Genomic DNA, 20,743 nt, shown 5'->3' on the forward strand with positions numbered 1-20,743 from the left:
CAATCAAAGAAAAGTATTGTGCAAAGGTCTTTGGCCTCAAAAGGACTGTTGTTGTATTGACCTTTTTGCACAAAAGTCATTCTAGCATACGGCATAAGCAGAACAATAGCCATCCATTTTCTTCCACGGGCGGTGCAGTTTACGAAGGCATCTCCAGACTTCCCGCCGCTTCGTCCTGCTCTTCCGGGAGATTCCGAGATGTTCCCAGGCCAGCCGTGAGACTCTTTGGTGCCTCCTGGGTCGTGACCGGCCCTTCGGCGGAACCCTCAACACCCCCCTCCCCCTGTCATCATTAATGGCACTGTCCGTCTGCTCATCATCATTCACGAACCAGGAAGTAGCCTGCCAACCAGCAAATGGATGTAAAAACACGAACGCAATCCTGGTTTTGGTAAAAATTGGCGGAAGTCTGCGCTCGACTGATGACTGACAACCGAGTCATCCGGCGGGGGGCGAATTCTTTCGCACACTGCTGTACGTGGCACATGAGTTGGCAGAAATAGAACGACTGATTTCGGGGGGGTTAATTTTTGTGTATTTTCATTTGAACCGATGCGTGGAGATAGCGAGTGGAAAAAAAAAAAGAAGAAGAGAAATAATAATCTGCAGTCACAAGAAAAATAGGGCACAACTGCCAAACTCAATTCACATGATCTAGCGGCTGTGTTTCTCAGCAGTGGTCTGAAAGATTCGGATGGGAGCACTGTGTGCTTTCCCAGATCGTGTTGCCAGAAAAACACAGCCTGCTACTTTTCAGCAACTCCACTTTCTTACTATCTGAAGGGGAGCCCTTGACTTTGACAAGGCAGCGCAGATGCTGACGGCCACTTTGGAGTCAGCGCCTTGCCCCAAAGGAGTCACCCCGGAGTCCGTCGTAAGGTCTATTTCACAAGCTCTTTTTGTGTTTCTTTAGATGAGAAAACGTAAAATTGGCAAAGAGTGAACGCGAGACATACGGGGAGATGAATGGAAGGAAATTCAAATACACATTCTGCAATATCTGATTAAATTGTGCTTTCCATCAGTCATTTTTTTCAAGCTCCACATTCTCAGAATTTTGAATTGCCTTCCAATTACGGTGACACATGTTCCCCACAGGGCAATAAATTGCAGCTGAGAGGCCGATTCTTGTCACGTTTGGTTATTGAGGGACAAGCATCGAGAAAGGCCAAGACTGCGAGTGCAGTTAAGGGACTCGGGGCTCCAGCACCTCAATGCTACCAGGTGGACGTGAGGAGAGAAGACCGATTTCGTCCCTGCTGACCATAAAAATCGCAAAACCGTGAGAGAACACAAATAGTTCAATGCTGAAATAAGGCCGTTAAATGTTCACAGGGATGACATTTGCGTATGTAATAAGGAAGGCGCAAAACCTGCTCTAAAACTTTTCAACATGCTCTGCAAATTCTGCATGTTAAACTTCATTTCGTAGCTTACATTGAGATTGAACCCCTTGTAGAGAAAAGTTTGGAAATGAATCATCTCCGAGGCATAACTGTTACATTTACTTTTGCAAAAAATTAAAATAAAAATACAACTCCTCTGACCCAAACCCTGCCACACGCACGAACATACACACAAAGATCTCGCCAATCTCACTCATTTCCTGTTGATTAAAAAAGCCTAGACAATACAGTTTTTAATAACTTTTTAAGAATTTTTTTCAAGTTTGCCTTCATTACTGACATCCTTTTTAGGCCGGGATGTTTGATTTATTGCTGTGCCTTGCGGTTGCGCCCACGACGACACCCAAACGGCGCATTCACACCCTGGCCACCTCATTAGGTACACCTGCACGCTCAACAAAATCGATTTCGTCAACTCGGACATAAACGAATGTGAACCCTGATGGATGTCAAACGGCAAGATCAGCTGCAATCAGACAATGGAGGGTAACTAAAAGAAATTCCCATTGGTATTGCTCCAGTCTGAGTAGCCCGTGGCCAAAATGTTCAAATTCTGTTTGTTTTGTTTTGAGTGTGCGCGCGCGAGTGTGCAAAAGAGACGTGTGCAAATGTGACTGACAAGTGCAAGCAAGCCTGAGATTCCCAATCAGTTTCACCCATCTTTTCCACCGTTCTCTTTTTTTTTTCTTTGACCTCATTCCCTCAATCATACTTGCGTACCTTTAAGTACAGCAGGGCCTTGCTCGAGTTATCCATCCATTTTCTATACCGCTTGTCGTCATTATTGCCATGGGGGTGGGGGGGGGGGTGAGCGGGAGCCTACCCCGGCCCGACAAGTACACTCTTGCCACCGGTTGAAGGACGGACACTCGTCAATTGCAGGGTCAATATGCAGTTGCCAAACAAAATGTCGCACTAGCCGGGTTTGGATGCTAACTCGTTTTTGCATTCTGATTGAAATCATTCAGGGTGAGGATGTGAGGTCAAGTATAAACATACTTGACGTGATCTCGTCTGATCTGGTGTTCAGAAAAGACTACAGGTAAGCCCGGATTCATGTAACCATCACGTGATTTATCAAGATGGAAGTCAGTCTTCTATTTAGCACAGTACTTGCGATTGATTGCTACACGAAGCAACACTTCTTGATACTGAAGAAAGCCTCTTTGTTAATACTTTGCGATGTTTGCCTGTTTTGCCCAAGACCACAAGAACCTCATTGTTGAAGACCAGTTCTGTGTGCTCTGTTTGGAAGCCGTCGTCTTTCTAAGCGGGCAAACGAACACTTGACTGTGCATTCGAAACAGAATACCAGACCCCATGGAAACCAGGCTACTAGCATTCACAAATAAGGACAACTTAGAATCCACTTAGGTTTTACAAGGAGTTTTTACACGTCCATCCATCCATCCATTTTCCGTTCATTCCATTCATTTCATTCTCCGCCGCATGGGTGAGTTGAAGCCCGTTACAGCTTACTTTGAGAAAGAGGCGAGATAAACTTTGGACTGGTCACAAACCAGTCACGGAGTATATATATATAAATACACACAAAAAAAAAAAAACAAACCTCACGCTTACATTCAGAGCGAAGAACTGCGAGTCAGCCAGGGATCCGGGAATAACCCACACAGGTAAAATTAGAGAACATGCAAAGTCCACATGGGAAGGCCCGACCCGAGATTCAAACCCAGAACATCTCGACCGCGGGTAAGATGTTCTAACTGCTACGTCAAGGATTACATATAGGTTGGAAAAAATGACGAAAAACAACAAGTACCTTCTTCAAATCAAGAGTGCAGAGCTTGGCCTTCTCACCAAACTGCCATTTGCACTGCGTGTCGGCGTCATACAGCTCGCCCGGCAGCTTCTCGGGATAGCGATACTCCTTCACTCCGCTGGGTTCATCCGAGAGGCACAGCGCCTGGGACGAGCTGGGGAAAACGGAGAGGACGGCCCAACGGATCAGCGTCTTTCAAGTTGGGATTTTACGTGGAGGACAGAAGACTGATTTTGATTGTAAAGTTCGTAGGCAAGGAAGCAGCTTTTGCGAATGTTACTAATGTATTGCATATTTTTACCAATTTTGGCAAGAAGAATGAAGATGTGGAGTACTTCCCGAAACTATGCTTCCTGCTCCACAAGTACAAATTTGTGCCACAAAAACACACTTGAAAAGATTTATATTACCCTTGTTCCCCACTTTAGCGAATGCAGCAACTGTGTTGTCATGGGAACGGGTCATTCTGCCAAACTCAACCTCTGTTTTAATGTATTCGCACTCAATTTTGAGCGAAAAAGCCGTGTCACCTGTATCCAGAAAATGTTGGGGATTTCCAGCATGAAGTGATATCATTGATTCTCATATGGAAAACTTAAACATCGCCGTCTGGGGATTTCAGTTTGAACGTAAGGTTGAAAGTGCACGAAAAGACCAAATATTTTGGAAAGAATGATTGCAGCGGCCGCATCACTTGAGCACGCGATATGAGAGTGTGTATTTTTAATGTTTGCCCGTGTTGGACGGTTGTATGCGCACAAATGTGTGTTTTTAGCTTGTTTTTGCTTCATTTCGTAATAAAGTTTGTGAAAAACAAAGTGCAGCAGCCAAACGGGTGAGATGAGCGCAAACATTCATCCTTGTTCTGCATTCAAGGGCAATTATTGCATATTCAACAGCTTAAAGTATTTCTACAATATTAGTATAAAATATACACAATAATGACACCTTTAATAACTCGAGAGTTTGAGAACAATTTCTCAACAGGATAGTGTGCAGTTATTGATTACGGCAAGCACATTAATAAATGAGCTGCTGCGTCATTATCACTATCATAAGAGTAAAAGGCAATATTTTTATGGTCCTGTATTTCATATCATGAGATTGTGGCGGTTTTCCTAATCAAATGTCCAGTGAGCGTATCGTGTCATCACATGAGCCGAGTGATGATAATATAACGTTTCTGAATGACTGGGCTTTTAATTGGCTAAAAAGTTCTCGTCGTGGCAACAGAAACATTTTTAAGTGTCCTTTAAGAACAATTATGTCTGCCAATTTAATGCAGAACAAAGTATCAGCACGCAGGTGAGAAGAATAAGAAGAGTTGCACGAACTGACATTTTTAGAGGCTCTGTTCACCAAATACTGAAGATGACGTGAATGTAACTGTACATCTATCGATTTTAAGATGAGCAGAATAATGAGTTTACTGGTAATGATGAAAAAAAAAATGACATTTTTAACACACTATATCTATATAGTTTTTACATCTTGCGCGTCTTATAAGGAGCAATTCCTACAAACAGAAATGTCTCTTGTTCTTGTACCAGGGCATCACCGACTGCCGGAGAAGAATTCCTTGTGTGTTTTTGCACACTTGGCCATTAAATCTGATTCTGATTCTGTTTTCATGATGTCAGGCTGACGTCAGGACTCTTTATCTACAGTATAATAAACAGAAATTCATTTCAGAGGATGACAGCAGGCCGGATCGGTCGGCGATGGGCCGATCCGCGTGGCCTGCGTTGGTGACGGCCGTGCGCCTTAAATAAGGCTGACGGCGCTCACGAGGGTGACATCGAGTCTGCTCTTATAACCGAGCGAGGAAAAACACCCCGACTGTGGGTAAGAAGATCCGCCGCTTCTGCTAACACCGGTAAATTTAGTAGGAACGCCGGCTCTGCAGCGATCTGGTTTCAAGCACATTCATTCTCTCTCTCTCTCTCTCTCTCTCTCTCTCTCTCGCTCGCTCTTTCTCAAATTCACACAGCCGGCCGGACAGACAGACAGATGGAGGCACGAGAACGCACGCGCATGACGCATACTCGCTTGCTTGGCTGAGCAGGCTGCATGTGTAAAAAAGTGACTGCACAAACATGCGGCAACACCCTGGATGGACGTTGACGTTGATGCTAACAATGAATTTAGCTAAATTTGCAAGACTCACATGCATATTGCCAAAAGTGTTTTTTTTTTTTTTTTTTAATCATCGCTTTAGCAGATGTATCTATATAGAATTATTTTCACATCCTTAACAAATAATCACAAGTAAACATTGCAGTTTACTCATTCCTCGTCATGAGCGCTTGTTGCTCATGGGCGATATTCATCATATTGATATTCATCATTTGTACGTCGAACTCCTTGCTCCACACTGACCGTCAAACACATTTTACAAGATTCAAAAACTTCTCTCCGGTCAACAAACCTCAAATGTATGATCTACAACAGAACTTCAACTGTATCTCGTCAACGATTCTGCTGTTCAATTTGTGACCTGCTACAAATATTTCAGACTCGGGCTTGAGAGTTCACTTACGTTTGAAACGCACATCAACACTCTTCCCTCGAAAGTAAAAAAAAAAAAAAAAAAAAAAAAAAGGCAGATTAGGCTCTCCTCACCGAAATAAATCCTCACCAAGACATTCTTCTAAATTGTTTCTCTTTAAAACGTCTGTCCTCCCATCTTTGATTGATTTTAGGCAGATTTATTGCATGGATCAGCCGCCAAACCACCCCCACCCCCGACAAGCGTGACAGCATATATTATATCACGCCGCCATCTACTTTGTCACACGTGCTCCGTTAAAACACCCAGCAGTGTAATCTCCACTCCCCGCTTCACCGGTTCATGTTTATCTAGAAAACAGTCGATGGTAAGACCCCCGCCTGATCTTCACTATCTTGCTCACCATGCATACCACAACCAGCCCTCTCCGTTCATTACATTTTTTTTTTCCTTTTTAACCTCTGCATTCTCAAGGTCTTCAATACTTTTGTTTTCGGCCACAAAGGACTGGAACACTCCCCAATGATATATCAAGTGGTATTTTATTTGTATTTGGTTTTTTTTTTTTTTTTTTCCCAATTTTTTGCTGCTTTCTCCAACAAAGTCAGCGTTGCATGGATAGATTAGGGTTAAATAAATGAATATAATAGAATGTGGCGCGGTATGACTTTGCATGCACTATTCTATGTCAACTATATGGTGTATGTTATGTCTTACATTCATAATGCCAGTGTCATTTAACACAATAATAATCTTTAGCAGAGACAGCAAAGAAGATGCGTTTTCTTACCTGAGAAAGCGGCTGAGGTACTGCCGGCTGCACGCGGACCACGAGAAGACACCGTTGTGACCCGCTAATGTGGGCGACATGATGTTGCCCTCCGACTTCTTGCAAATGTTTCCTTCGCCGTCATGGACCATCCCAAAACTGCGCAGTCAAAACCAAAAAAAAGCGTCCGCACGGTAGAAGAAAAGCGTTGGAGTCGGAAATCCTTACTTGTGTCCCGATTCATGGGCAATGGTGAAGGCCAAGCCGAGACCCGTGTCCTCATTGATGGTGCAGCTCCGGTACTTGCTGCACATCCCACTTATGGGGGCAAAACCTGAAAAAATAAACGTGTCATTGACACAGTTTGACTTGTACAGTAACAAAAATACTGTGCATTCGCTTGATTGTGAGAACTGCAATTTTTGTTTACCATCTTGTTTCATGCAATACTCATTCAGTTATTGTGATTGTGTAGATGTACAGTAGATGGTAGCGTGTACCATCAGGAATAGAATATGCTGCAATTCCAGTAAATATTTTCATCATATGTCATGTACACACACACACACAAAGATTTGAGTTTTGACTTCAAAGTGAGGCTAAAGTGTACCCCGAGAATTAAAGTTCAAACGTTTTTGTCCACGTGTATCCGCGTGCGTGTAATCGCTGCAATGTTTCGGCGGCACTAAGCGTTTTTTTTTTCCTCACAATCCGAAAGGACCACATCGTGTTTGGGTTGTCATTACCGCAAAGAAGCTGTTGTTGTTGTTGTTTTGGTATTTGTGTTCGACAGCACCCGCTCAAGAGTCGCTGTTGTGTGGGCTGAGCAAAAACAACAATCAGATTAATGGTTGCAAATCATTGGTTTGGTCGGATGAGTATTGTGCTATTGATGTAAACGTCTGTCACGAATTATGTTTATGAGGAATGGATGTCCTGATTAGAGTTTTTTTTTTTTTTTTTTAACATGAATTAGACTGAATTAGAAACCGTAAAAATATTTTCCGCATGTGCTTTTGTGTATGACGCTGCGTGACAGAGGACAGTGGCATCTTCCCAGCCTGAAAACAATAATGGATGACAGAAAAGCGTGAAATAATTGATGAGGACGGATCACATTGTTGGCGGAACGCTGGATCAGCTGGTAAAGCGTTGGCCTCACAGTTCTGAGGACCCGGGTTCGATTCCAGCCCCGCTTGTGTGGGGTTTGCATGTTGTCCCCGTGCCTGTGTGGCTTTTCTCCCGGTGGGCACTCCGGTTTCCCCCCACATCCCAAAAACATGCAACATTAATTGGACACTCCAAATTGTCCCTCGGTGTGATTGTGAGTGGGGCTGTTTGCCTCTATGTGCCCTGCGATTGGCTGGAAACCAATTCGAGGTGTACCCCGACTCCTGCTTGTTGACAGCTGGGATAGGCTCCAGCACTTCCCGCGACCCTTGTGAGGATAGTCAGCAAAGAAAATGGATGGATGGATGGATGGATGGATCAAATTGTTTTGACATATAAAGACGATCCCCTGACACATTTCTGGTTTCACTTTATGATACGTGACTCATCTTTTTTCCTCTCCACTTTACATTCATAGTGAAGTAAAAACGTACGGCTGCTTTATTAGTAACTCAGAGTTAAATGGATACGTTTAAGGACTCCAATGAGCGCGGAAAAGACGTACCCAGAGTGTCACATGGCTCATTCTTCCATGAGCAGATGTCAAGTCCCGTGAGTAGGATGGCGTGATCGTGGCGCTGACCCTCTCGACCCCCGAGAGTGGACTGCCACTGGCAGAAACTGTTCAGTGTGTGGTCTGCGTGGTGACTGATCACCAAACCATCCTGAGACGCAAAAAGAAAGATTTTGAATATGAACAATTTGAATGAATTTTAAAAAAAAAATTAGATTGAAATGTGTTGAGTAAATAACTAAATCACTGTATTTAAACATCTTTTAGCATGATGTAATGTAGTTCTATAAGCAAAGCAAAGCAAAGCAAATTTATTTGTATAGCACATTTCATACACGAGCTAACTCAATGTGCTTTACACGATTAAAGGCATTTGAAAACAAAGAGATAAAACCTTTAAAATGGCATTAAAAACAATAAAAATGACAAAATATCTTTAAAAAGACAATTAAAACCACATACAATGCAAGTAATAGGAACAAAGAGTGGATATATTCTAAAAAGCATGAGAAAAAGAAAACTTTTCAACCTGGATTTCAAAACATTCCCACTTGGGGCTGACCTCACCTCTGTTGGCAACTTATTCCATTTGTGTGCAGTATGATAGCTAAATCCTGCTTCGCCATGTTTGCTTTGGACTCTGCGCTCCACAATTTGACCAGAGTTAGTCGATCTCAGGGCTATAACACGATAAAGTACATCCACACTAATGCAAAAAAAAAAAAAAAAAGTCAACTGAAACTTTTCTCTTTGTAAATTCTAGATTCTTGTTTGGATCTCATTAGACTCTGCAGGTGTCCCCATCGTTCTCAAACCACTTCAAAAATGTTTCATGTCCACCATAACCAACACTAAAAAACACTCGCATCGTATTTGGAATGCTAATCAACACATCATATTATGGTAAGCCACTAAATTGCAGTCTGAAGATGGCGCTTGCATACACGAAACAAAAAAAAAAAAAAAGTGAATAATTCAGTCAAAATATATCATGCAAAAAAAGTTCATAAATGAATAAGAAAGCAATTCTCAAGATTCAATACAACACAACATTCATGGAACTGTAACTAGGCAGTGAGTCTTTTTTGTAGCTCTCGGGGGAACCCGCGTACCACACTTTGAGAATCTCTACTATTGTAGACAGTAAGCATAATTTGTTCCTGGCGTGCATTTATTTTTTTAACAGCGCGTGGCGATCTCTTTAAAAGAAGGCTGATGATAAGATGATTGCAAACTGAAACCGCCTTTGTTCCTTAAAAACAAAACAAAACTCATAAATGTGAATTTAAAATTGTTCTAATGTGCAGTGGAGAAGGTGAGAACAACTCCAAACGTTGTTACACTGTTTTACGCGACATATACTGTTGTCAGTAACGTTTTTCCTCCACATAAGTCAAAAAGCCGCGTGTCATGTCAACTGAAGGTAATTTAAAAAAAAAATTTAAAAAATCCCTCCACAAGTTCTCACCTGCTCTTCGTCAAGAAGCACAAGTCCCACTATGACGATATTGATGCTGCCTCCTATGGTGCCGTCTTTGAAGAGACTCGACACCTACCGCCAGGCACAAAGACACAAAATATTGGAGGCGGCGACTGGCCCACATGACTGAACAAGTGCAGACGGTTATTAAATCACAAGGCAAAAAAAAAAAAAAAAAAATACACGTCAAATGAGTTTGTGCAGGTGTTCCTAATGTTATGACTGTCATGTTATAGCTTTAATGGTCTCTTGATCTTGGGTCACTTAATCAGGTTGAGTAAATACCACAGGTACTTGTCACTCTGTGTTTATCTAATCTTCAAATTCACATTCCTTCCTTATGTTGCTGATGGTTTTTTTTTTTTTCCCCGCTGAACTGACGCACGTCTTGCCTCGGGGGCTGTGTTTTGTTACCGAATCGAAGCGAAAACTCTGAGGTCAAAGAGACAATCAGAACCACTTACGTTAAGTTGAGATCTCCCGAAACACAAGACAGATTGGCGAATTCCAAAATAGCTGCAGAGCATCACTTTTTCTTTACACTTTCGCGTAAACGTCAAACGTGTTATGAGACTAATAAAGGGTTGATTTTCTCACAGTTTAAAGATGATTAAGAAAGCTATCTTTAGATGTAATCATTGTGCTTTCCTACTGAGAAAAATACACGTCATAATAAGGACAGTATATTATATCTGTCGAACAAAAAGGTCACGCTACATACATTCATTTTCAGAAAATGTTTCAATCTTTGGATCCCCTTCGGAGCTAACGTGGTCAGGGTGAGCTTTTTTCTCGTTTTTTTTTTTTTTGTTTTTTTTTTAAATACGAAAGTCTGTACCGCATTTAGGTGACGGGGATTGACCTGACCCGATCTGGACGTGGGAGCCGTGTTTTCAAAATAGATGGCTTATCTTTAGATTTGTCAGTCAGTCGTTAAGAAGCGAAACGAGCGTGACGGAATGTTCTTTGGGATCAGCTGAGAGTGACGAGCTGCGCGGCCGCGAACTCACCTCAAGATCGGTGTCGTGTTTTCAGATGGGTTCGCTCCGATAAGGGAGAATGGCACTCACTTAACCCACAATTCAAGCGGGGGTAAGGCTTTGCAAATGTCACCTTGGACCGAAGCGTAAAACAAACACAAGCGAGCGTGGGACTTTTTTCGGATCTCATTTGGAAGAAAAAAAAAAAGTCCAATTCACAAGGAAATGATATGTGAATGCAGGGATGCATAAAATTTGCGGACATGAAATCTCGAAAGTCTTAAAAGTCGCAACCAGAAGAGCACTGAGAAGTGACTGTTGTACTTCTTTTCAGGGGGCTACGATAGCAATTCGGAGAACAAGTTCAGGATTGAATCGACGGTCCAACAAACAAAGTCTTTTCTCACCATATTGAGCACAGTCAGAACATAAGTGGTGATGTTGTCGCGGCCGTGGTTGTCCATCATCTTCCCGTCCACCACCACCAGCGTCTCAACGTTCAGCTTCTGATTATTTTGCTTCCTGACCACGGCTGCTCTCCTCTTCCTGGGAACGAACGCGTACTCATCTGGAAGCAGGGAGAGATGCTCCGCCGGAGGTTTCGGCATGTCTGGGAAAAGAATTAAAATATTGACCGAAACGATTCTCATAACGCTTAGCGAATGAAAGCAAGTGAAAATGATCAGTGAAATGCGACCAGTGAATTGGTTTGGATGCTCATTGTCATCTGACGAGCTCTCGTGTCTGTCTTCGCGTGCCACTGATCATTTTCACCAAAATTGCATTTCATCACCCGCACCAAATGTCAGTTTGGGTCCAAGACGGACTCTCTGATCCCAAAATCTCATCTCCAATTGGTGCAAATTGGCAAACACTCGCACCAAAATCATGACGCTCCAGTTTTTACATCGCCGTCTTTGGAAATAGAGCCCGAAGTGATGTCTAAATGCCCTTCAATCATTTTGTTCCTTACCCCTGACAATGAGAACAATTGGATCACCTGTTGAATTAACGTTAAAGTTTTTTTTTTTTTTTTTTTTTTTTTAAACATGATGTCCTGAAATCCTTTTTCTTGATTGTAGTTATTGTAATGCTCAGCATCAGCGTTGTGGCCAGAAGGTTTGCTTATGTAGCCAGTCGGCAGGTGATCCGGCAACGTGGCTCGAACCCGGCCCGGGTGTTCACAGACGTTATCTGAGACAACCAAAAACAAGCGTCGCGCTTCCACTGGGGACCCGCAGCTGCAGGCCAAAGCTGGTGGTACCGGTTCAGGCCTCTACGACACCGCTCGGGTTAAAATGATCTTGAAGTCATTTGCGGCGACTAAACTTTGGTCGTGCTGTGAAGTGAATATTCAACTAAATGTCCTGCACTGGAAGGGTGGAGCAGCTGGAAAGCGTTAGCCTCGCAGTTCTGAGGACCGGGGTTCAAATCCCAGCCCCACCTGCGTGGAGTTTGCATGTTCTCCCGTGCCTACGTGAGTTTTTTTCCGGCCAGTTTGGTTTCCTCCCACATCCCGAAAACATGCAAGATTCATTGAAGAGACTAAATTGCCCCGTCGGTGTGATTCTGAGTGCGACTCTTGTCCACGTGCCCTGTGATTGGCCGTCAACCAGTTCAGCGTGTGGGCCGCCTCCTGCCCGATGACAGCTAGGACTGGCTCCAGCACTCCCGTGACCCTCGTGAGGATAAGGGTCACAGAAAACGGATGGATAGATATGGTCTATGTTTGGACAACCAAAAACCTCAATTGACATACAGTCATGTACTTGTACTTGGTACAAAGCGGTGTCTCTGGTACTATTTAGTGGCATAGAAAATAGATGGAAATCGAAGACAAACTCATTGTTCCCTCAACTCTAATGCGGGCCATTTTGTGTTTCTGGCGCATGTTAGTGATATATGGAACAGAACTCATTTTTTTTTCTCGCATTAGAAAGAGAAATTTCCCTTACATACATTTCTTCCATCTTCCGCAGAAGTGCTGCCTCCGCTTGTCATCGTGTGCGTAGTCGTCGCCGTTGCGGTCATTTCCTGTTCTGCGATGCCGCCGCCGCCGCCGCCCGTCGCGCGTGTGGCGAGGACGGCCGCTTTGCCGCCCTCCCTGCTCCTCTTCATCAGTCTGCCTTTTCGCGGCGGAGCTCCAGTCCGATTTGTGAGGAGCTGAATCGGGCGACCTCTCGCGAAGCACCCGGCGATCTTGACCTCCCTCCCTGTCGCTCTTGTAGAGGATGTGGGGCTGGTGATGGGAAGGTGCTGTGAAGTTCTCGCTCTGCGCAAAGTGGCGGGGCACTGGCCTCAAGAAGTAGTCTGCGTCGGGAGTCCGGATCAAACCTGACTGGAGACGAGATGCAAAGGCCGGTTAGCCTAAAAGGTTCGGCGCTCACCGCTGAAACAAACGGAGGTCATGTTTATCTCTTTTAAAACTGCGTCATAAATTCATCAGCCACAATATTATGGCATATTGTTGGTGTCGAGCTGTACTCCGCAATATCGAGAGATGTCTTAAATATTTTGGTTAAATCCATCAGTCAGTCATGTTAGGGACAGTAAAGCTCAACATCAACTCTTTCTGTGACCATAATGAACTGAATATTGTCACACACACACAAAAATGATTTCTCTGAAAGTGTTAATCCAAAGTACACATTAGTAGTCTTGTAAAAGCAGAATCATTGCTTTTTTGTTCCTTCAACGCTTTCCATCCGTTTCCGTGGGCAAAAATCCAACTGGGCACACCTCAAATAGCGGCCGTGTTTGGTCGTGCGCGACATCTGTTTGGCCGCTTGGGGTTTGACCCCATACCTCAAAATCTCTATAAAGGCTGTCAAAGAAAAACACAATTACGTGAGGATGGATGGTTCATATCACGACAATGTCTCTCGAGTTCAGGGACTCGACTGCTTCAAATAACCTCTGAATGATGCACACTTTTGAGTCAAAATGTTCCTGCGGCAAAGTCCTTAAGTATCCTTTCAGTTGTATGTCATGTTTGGTTTTGCGGTGCACTGAGATGAGTTGCAAGTGGTAGAAAGACGAGGATACGAAAGTATCGATATTTGGCTTCGACAGCCCTTTACCTATGCAACCCCCGGCTGGGTGAATTTCTTTTAAAACTAGCAACATCATTCCGTGGTAGCAGCGAGGACCCAAAGTCTTTATGTACAGTCTACACAGTATGCATGCATTGCTGGTCAGCAGAAACTTACACACAACATATGATTGAAGATGTCATCAGTCAGTTATGCCAGCGCAAATCTACTGTATATTTGGACACCGACTCCTCTCGTTTACTGACCCTCGCCGTCTGGCTTTGACAGTATAAAAATAATGTTTGGTTATTGCAGGCAAGCACAGTTGTGTAGGCTGCGACTCCTGACAGCTTACAATACATGCTTCTTCTTTTCCTTTCGGCTTGTCCCATTAGGGGTCGCCACAGCGTGTCATCTTTTTCCATCTGAGGCCATCTCCAGCATCTTCCTCTCTCAACACCCCAACTGCCCTCATGTCCTCCCTCACCACATCCATAAACCTTCTCTTTGGTCTTCCTGTCTCTCGCTCTTTTTTTCCTGGGAGCTCCATCCTCAGCATCCTCCTACCAATATACTCACTCTCTCGCCTCTGGACATGTCCAAACCATCCGAGTCTGCTCTCTCAAACCTCGTCTCCAAAACGTCCCACTTTGGCTGTCCCTCGAATGAGCTCGTTTCTAATCCTTTCCAACCTGGTGACTCCGAGCGAGAACCTCAACATCTTCATTTCTGCCACCTCCAGTTCAGCTTCCTGTTGTTTTCTTCAGTGCCAGCTGTTCCAACCTGCTTGGACCCGTTTCTTCACTTCCTGACCACACTCTCCATTGCTCTGTATTGTTGACCCCAAGTATTTGAAGTCGTCCACCCTCGCTATCTCTTCTCCCTGTAGCCTCACTCTTCCCCGTCCACTTTTCTCATTCACGCACATATATTCTGTTTTACTTCGGCTAATCTTCATTCCTCTCCTCTCCATCCAGTGCATGCCTCCATCTTTCCAATTGTTCCTCCACCTGCTCCGTGCTTTCACTCCATATCACAATATCATCTGCGAACATCATGGTCAATACACGCTATCGTCGTCAATACAGTATAAGTGCACACGCGATATGTCACCAGTCTCACATGGAACGTTGCCCCTTCCGCTAGCATGAAACAAATTGCAAGATACAGAACAAGAAAAGGAACATCTTCAATGCACATTGCAAGTGAAGCCCGCACTTTCGGTACCATGAGCAGACAAAAAATACATCAAATCTAAACCAATGAGATATTTTTATTGAAAACTATAAATAATGCCCTTTGACATTTGATCAGTCAGTAACAACAATTAAATAATTATGATGAAAGCTGTCATTTTGACCCATTAAATCCAGTCTGGAGCTTTGTTGCTATGCATGCTGTACTTGATAAAAGTTGCAAAGTGAAGAAAATATTCTGTTTGTAAAATTCATATCCCACTTTAGAAAACCCTTCAGAGGAGCAGCTAACGTACAACGAAGAGAATAATCTAATTTGAAAAGTAATTGCAGGAGCTGCTTTTTTGGGGTTGGTGGTTAAATTTGTGTCCTCATAATCAGAAAAAAAAGAGAAAATATAATGTACTCGTCTTGATGCAGATAGAATAAAACTTTGACCTTCCTTCATAGGCGGCACAGAGAAATATTTTCAGATAGTCAACACTTTTACCACCTCTTTTGATCAGACGTTTAGGTTTAAGAATGATCTTACACAAAAGCAGATGGATTCACTACTACCACATGCCTATGTTAAGAAATGAGGTCACTCCATTGAGTCGCCTGAATAGCAAAGTCATCAGATTACACTCTGTACTCTACGAGGTGCAAATAGCAGTCGTAAAATGCCTGAAACACTACTTGGGAGGGCGCAAACAGCCGGGCTCCGTGGAGTCAGACGCATCCGGACGAGCGGCAACAGGAAGGGGGAAGGGGGCAGGGGACTAAGAAGGGGAAGTGCACTAAAAAGGTGCACCTGACCACGTGTGGAGTCCCCCATCTTCCTGGCATCAAGTAAACAAATAAAGAAACGACGATGCAAACGCTGCAATAAAATCCCCTCCGAGCCACGTCCGTCCAGCCAAGTGATGGAGAACATTTTTCTGGAATAATGTTTTTTGTGGACCCAAGAGGCTGAACCGAGCCACGGGAATCTTGTTGAAGTCACACCTCAGTCATGCGTTAGCTCAGCAGAGAAAACACATTTTGAACACATCGAGGACTTCCAAAAGTCTTTCTTGACTGATCTTACAGACTTTGCAAGGTTACCGTAGCGACAGGTCCTGCGCTCTTCAAAGCCGCTTCACATCAGTGGAGTGTCACTCATTCGAAATATTCTTGGAAATCCCGGAGCTCGGATGAATGCGTCCCATTCTGTCATTACGACCGCCGCCAGCCCCTCAAGCAAGAAGCAAAGCTTTTACAAGAGGAAAGCACAAACACCTTCAAACGATTCTTCTCTGGCACGAGACGATTCTGTGCCGGAGAAAGCAGAGCGGGATCAAACTTCAGGGACTTTCATGCACGTTTTGAGGAAAATTTCAAGGGATTCCTTCCTAAAAACAAAGAGATAAATAGCAATAAAAAGAAAATAGAAATAAGAAACTCATTTACCAGCTCATCCCAACGAGAACAAATTGTGGCCACACAGGGCAGTGATTTTTCAAATGAAGAACTTGGAAGAAAGGCCAACGGGTTGGCCGTCCGCCCTGCCATATTCCAGTTATGGGTCCACGGGTGGGGTTGCCTGACTTTCTTTCTGTTGAAGTACAGAATTGTCAGACAGTATCCTCGCCTCAAAGACCCGAGTGATTTATGAGAAACAACCACAGAAAGGCAAGAACTTTCAAGGATAGTCTAACGTCAGCAGATCGTCTGAAGGCTGCCATGTGTGCAACACTCGCTCACATGAGATGCAGGACAAAACTGACGAGATTGGAAGGTCGTGGATTGCAACCTACAGCGGTTTCTTTTTTTTTTCTTTGAAGAAATGTTTTGGAAAAGAAAACACTCCCATGAAGTAACATGAACGGACAGTCACAGGATGCGGTCACCTTCTGGAGTCGCTTCCCGCCGTTGGTTGGCAGGTGACCATTTGAGACGCGAGGTCCGCCCGGCTCGTTGGTTTCGACCGTTCTTCACTTTGAACTGGAAGAATTTTTATGGTTGAACACCTCAGCTTAAGCCGAACTAAAGTCTCTTTGGGTTTCCGGGGCACAGGACAATGTATACTTTGACTTTACAAGTTGACACCGTTTCAAAAGGCCATTAAGCACTTCAAAACGTCTCCCGGAGGTAATATTGACCGATCGGGCCCATTTGAACGACTCTCTGTTCTCTCAAGTCACCTTCTTTCTTTCATCAGTCAGTAACAAAATAAAAAGAGAAAATGTGTATTTTCAAATTGACTTCATTCCATTGACTTGCATTTTAATGGGAAACACGTTCACAGCTGGATTTCAAACAAATGGCTGGAGGAATCGCAAACGTTTCCCTACAAAATGCGAGGGAAGCATTTCATCTGCGGCTTTTCGAGCGAGTACGATGAATAAATACATCAGTGATATCCTTTTTTTATCACTCTCTTGACTATTGATTACCGACCGGCGTCACCCTTTGCATGAAAACCGCATTTCCCCCCGTCTGCCTTTTGACTGCATCTTTTTTTTACGAGAGCAACCCTCAGACAAAGGAGATGGAAAAATGCAGTTGATTAAAAGTGACAGCAAAGAAATCAATAACAGCAACAAATTATGCTGATCTGAATTGCTCACACGGGCAGATGACATATCTTCTGCTTTGTACTTCAACTTGAAAAAAAAAAGGTGGAATTGATCTGCCTACTGAGCGGATTACGTGTATTAATGTAGTCCTTTGTTCTCCTGAATGCTAAGAGGACTAGCATAGCAACTTGTGGTTTTATGGTGGAGCTGCTCCGTCCGCTTAAGCTCAATGATTGTCATTCCATCTTTATTTTGGTGCTGCAAATAGGACCACCGAGAAAAGAAAGGAAATTCTGCCAAATGTCTCCAGAGAACAAAACGGGGCTCAAGAGGCCAGGACTCGTCATTGTTGCAACAAGTCCGTCAGTGCACCATCTGAACGCAAACGTCAACACACATTTCTGAATACACAGACGTTCAATACGAGTCCATTTTGTCTCGAAAGCGTGGATGTATTTCATTTCTTTGCTACTAAGGAAAAACAGTTTCTTGTTTCCTTCGAGTAATTGCGTCCTCCCTAATCCCGTTTTTGGCTTTCCATCAGGTCTGATGTGGAATTTGCTTGTACATCTTGTCCGCGTATGAATCCAGCACCTTTAGAAATGTGTTGGAGCTCTGAAATGGGTCAATTCCTTCTCATTTGTTTCACGCTAAGTCTAGCGCTACGTTTATTCTATCAGTGGTCCCAGGAGGAGACAAAGGCTCAGTTATGAATCAGCCGCTACATCAGTGGAAATGATGGAAAATGTTCCTTTTGAAAACACAAACACAACCAAAATCGCAGACCCGCCTCCCGCCTCCCGCCTCCCGCCTCCTCATTCCGCAATTCGACTCCGGGCATGTTCAGACTCACCATCCCCATGCATGTGGACAGCGCCACTGACGAGTTGACCTTTAGCCTCAGTGACCCTTGGTAAAAGCAGAGGTGGTCCCGCCGGTAAGCCCTCAGGCTCTTGGTGCCGTTGTTTCCCAGGACCTGGACGGTGAAGCCAGGTGCGATCAGGCTCCGCGAGGCGTCCCGCAGCTCCATGTGGAAGTCCTGCCCCAAGCCGCTCACCCGGAAGTGAGTCGTGTCGCCGCCGCCGCCGTCGGCGTGCGGAGGCAGCGATCTTCGCCGTCGTCTCCGCTGATGGTGGGCGATCTCGTGGGAGATGTACGCACCTTGCTGGCTGACCTCATACGGGGAGACCATCTCGTATTCTGGTCGGGGTTGGAAAAGAACTGTCAGAATTACTTGTTGGCAGTCGTGCGACAAAACTGCACTCAGAATATGCATATGATGGTGACAAGTGAAGTCAAGACAAAAAATATTTGAAATTAAAACGGCATGACAAGAGATCAGGAATTCAAATTTAGTATTCATATCAAACCCCATGAAATAGATGACAAAAACTTCACTCGAGCTCCTCCGGACCGGAGGTGCACTTCATTTGAGGGAACGACATGCTAACGCTGGGCCCAGGGGGGGTGTTCGAACTTTCACGCTGCAATGGCCGTCCGTCCAATTACGAGCGCTGAGCTTGACCCGTTCAGGTAGTAACGAGCCACTGATCAGAGCGTTTCCTCTGTGCCAGCGGTTGAGTCTACGGCCTGGTCCAGGTGGTTGTTCGCTGTCACATTGTGCACGTTTTTACCTTCTATGCAGGTGTGCAACTCGCAGCACGGGGGCTAAATCTGGACAGTTGTATCATTTTATGTGGCCTGCTATTGTAAATCTACTTTGTGCATTTGAACTCTGTAGTGAAGTTGTAAATTTAGTGGCTGGGAACGAGACTGCGCTAACTACATTTTTCTATTTTTTTTTTTTAATGAACTTTAGAAATAACTGATCACAAGGCCTGTAAATACTGATAAAAATCAAGGTTTAGCTCAAATTTTCACACAAGAGGGGCACTTTTGTTTTGAGCTTGGGTATAAGTGCATCTGCATGTTAGTGTTAAAAATAAAGGTTATCTATCAGCGTTCGTGAAATATTTACAGACTTGTCAGCTGTTTGGACTTGTTTGGACTTTTTACACTCAACTTTTCGAGGCACTTATTGAACAGCAGCCAGAAAACTTGAAATTCCCCTCCTGCAAAATAACAAAAATGGAGGAAGCCCACTCCAGTTCTGCTGAGCTAAATTCTTTCCAATTTTACCGTCATTGCGAGCGAATCTTTTTAAAACTGATTGAACAGGAATTGAATAAACGTTTGATTTCAAGTCTTGACATCCATTTGTGTATGTTTATAATAATGTGAAAAGGCAATATTACGAGTAAAGCAGTCCCCCCCCCCACAAACCACTTCAGTTTACACAGTTTATCTGTTTAAATACAATCTCCCATGTTTTCTATTCTGACTTTCATATTCTTGGTCCGCAATTCTCCCCCCCCCCCGTCACGCCCGGCCTAGTTCTGTTGGAAATGTCAGGCGCAAGAAACAGGAAGGCTCGGAGACCATTTGCAAGGGAGCCACTTAAGCGGAGCGTGAATCATGTTTGACCGAGTACTTGACTAGTTTTTTTACCCTTGCTGGGGTCAAGTAAGTGCCGGTCATAAAGGCAGATGGTCACGGACGTGCAGTCTAACGGGCCATGAAAAGTGCACCAAAAGTGAAGCGGACCTTTTGGGCCGCGGCGCAATTACTTTTCCAAATGTAGAGGAATAGAACGCCTCTACACACTTTCATAGGGTTGTGCTGACGACTCATTCATCAGCCGGTAGCTTCATTCTTCATTTTAGATGCTTGCGTGGGAAGAAAAAAAAAAAAAAAAACAACAAATGAATGATGTGAGGATGAAAAATGAATGCACTTGATGAACTTTGAGCTGGCGAGTCACCAGCGAGCAAACATATTCAATTTTGCTGTTGATTTTGGTTCACCCGTGCATGTGTAATGCCAAAGGAAAGCGATACGCAATAAAGTTATCGGCTAATAACCATCCCAAGTATCAGACCAACCTTGACAAAAGCCAGTCTCGGTTACCGACCACATATCGTGACCTGTTTCACGAAGGCCAAATATTGAGTAAACATAGCACAGAGAGCAAAACACAGCGTGTCATCGGTATGAAGTGCCGGCGGTTTGACGCCGCCGTGCGTCTTGACGCTGACGCGAAGCGCATCCTCGCGACGTGACTGACGCTTATTAATGGCTGCATTTATTTCAAGCGGCGTGCACTCCTTCGACTGCACATTGGTAACACTGCCAAGCCCGTCTGCAGGCCAGGAAGTGTTTTAGCTCTCTGATCTTGCCACAGAGACCCCCGAAGGAGTCCTCAAATACTTCCAAGTTTTAAGAGTCTACTTTGCAGACATGATGGCACTTAGGCAGAACGCACGCTATCTCGAGCCACCTTCCCCCGACCCGCACAAGCTTAAGTCCA

The 20,743-nt window shown here is 44.2% G+C and overlaps 1 protein-coding gene across 3 annotated transcripts in view; it reads right to left on the reverse strand.

Annotated features, from left to right (window-relative positions):
* Positions 1–20,743, reverse strand: part of LOC133501396 (A disintegrin and metalloproteinase with thrombospondin motifs 16) — a 47,492-nt gene that overhangs the window by 19,063 nt on the left and 7,686 nt on the right. For 2 of the 3 annotated variants that reach the window (XM_061821138.1, XM_061821136.1), the window contains exons 3-10: positions 18,230–18,576; positions 12,568–12,946; positions 11,016–11,218; positions 9,617–9,700; positions 8,140–8,299; positions 6,693–6,798; positions 6,486–6,623; positions 3,187–3,340 (exon numbers count right to left, since the gene is read on the reverse strand). In XM_061821138.1, the coding sequence (XP_061677122.1) occupies positions 3,187–3,340; positions 6,486–6,623; positions 6,693–6,798; positions 8,140–8,299; positions 9,617–9,700; positions 11,016–11,218; positions 12,568–12,946; positions 18,230–18,568 (1,563 nt within the window). In that variant the 5' untranslated portion in view covers positions 18,569–18,576. The remainder of the gene's footprint in view (positions 1–3,186; positions 3,341–6,485; positions 6,624–6,692; positions 6,799–8,139; positions 8,300–9,616; positions 9,701–11,015; positions 11,219–12,567; positions 12,947–18,229; positions 18,577–20,743) is intronic. The other variant, XM_061821137.1, reaches the window with a different exon arrangement.

This window comes from Syngnathoides biaculeatus, chromosome 5 (genome assembly GCF_019802595.1).
Source record: "Syngnathoides biaculeatus isolate LvHL_M chromosome 5, ASM1980259v1, whole genome shotgun sequence".
Classification (NCBI taxonomy): Eukaryota; Metazoa; Chordata; class Actinopteri; order Syngnathiformes; family Syngnathidae; genus Syngnathoides; species Syngnathoides biaculeatus.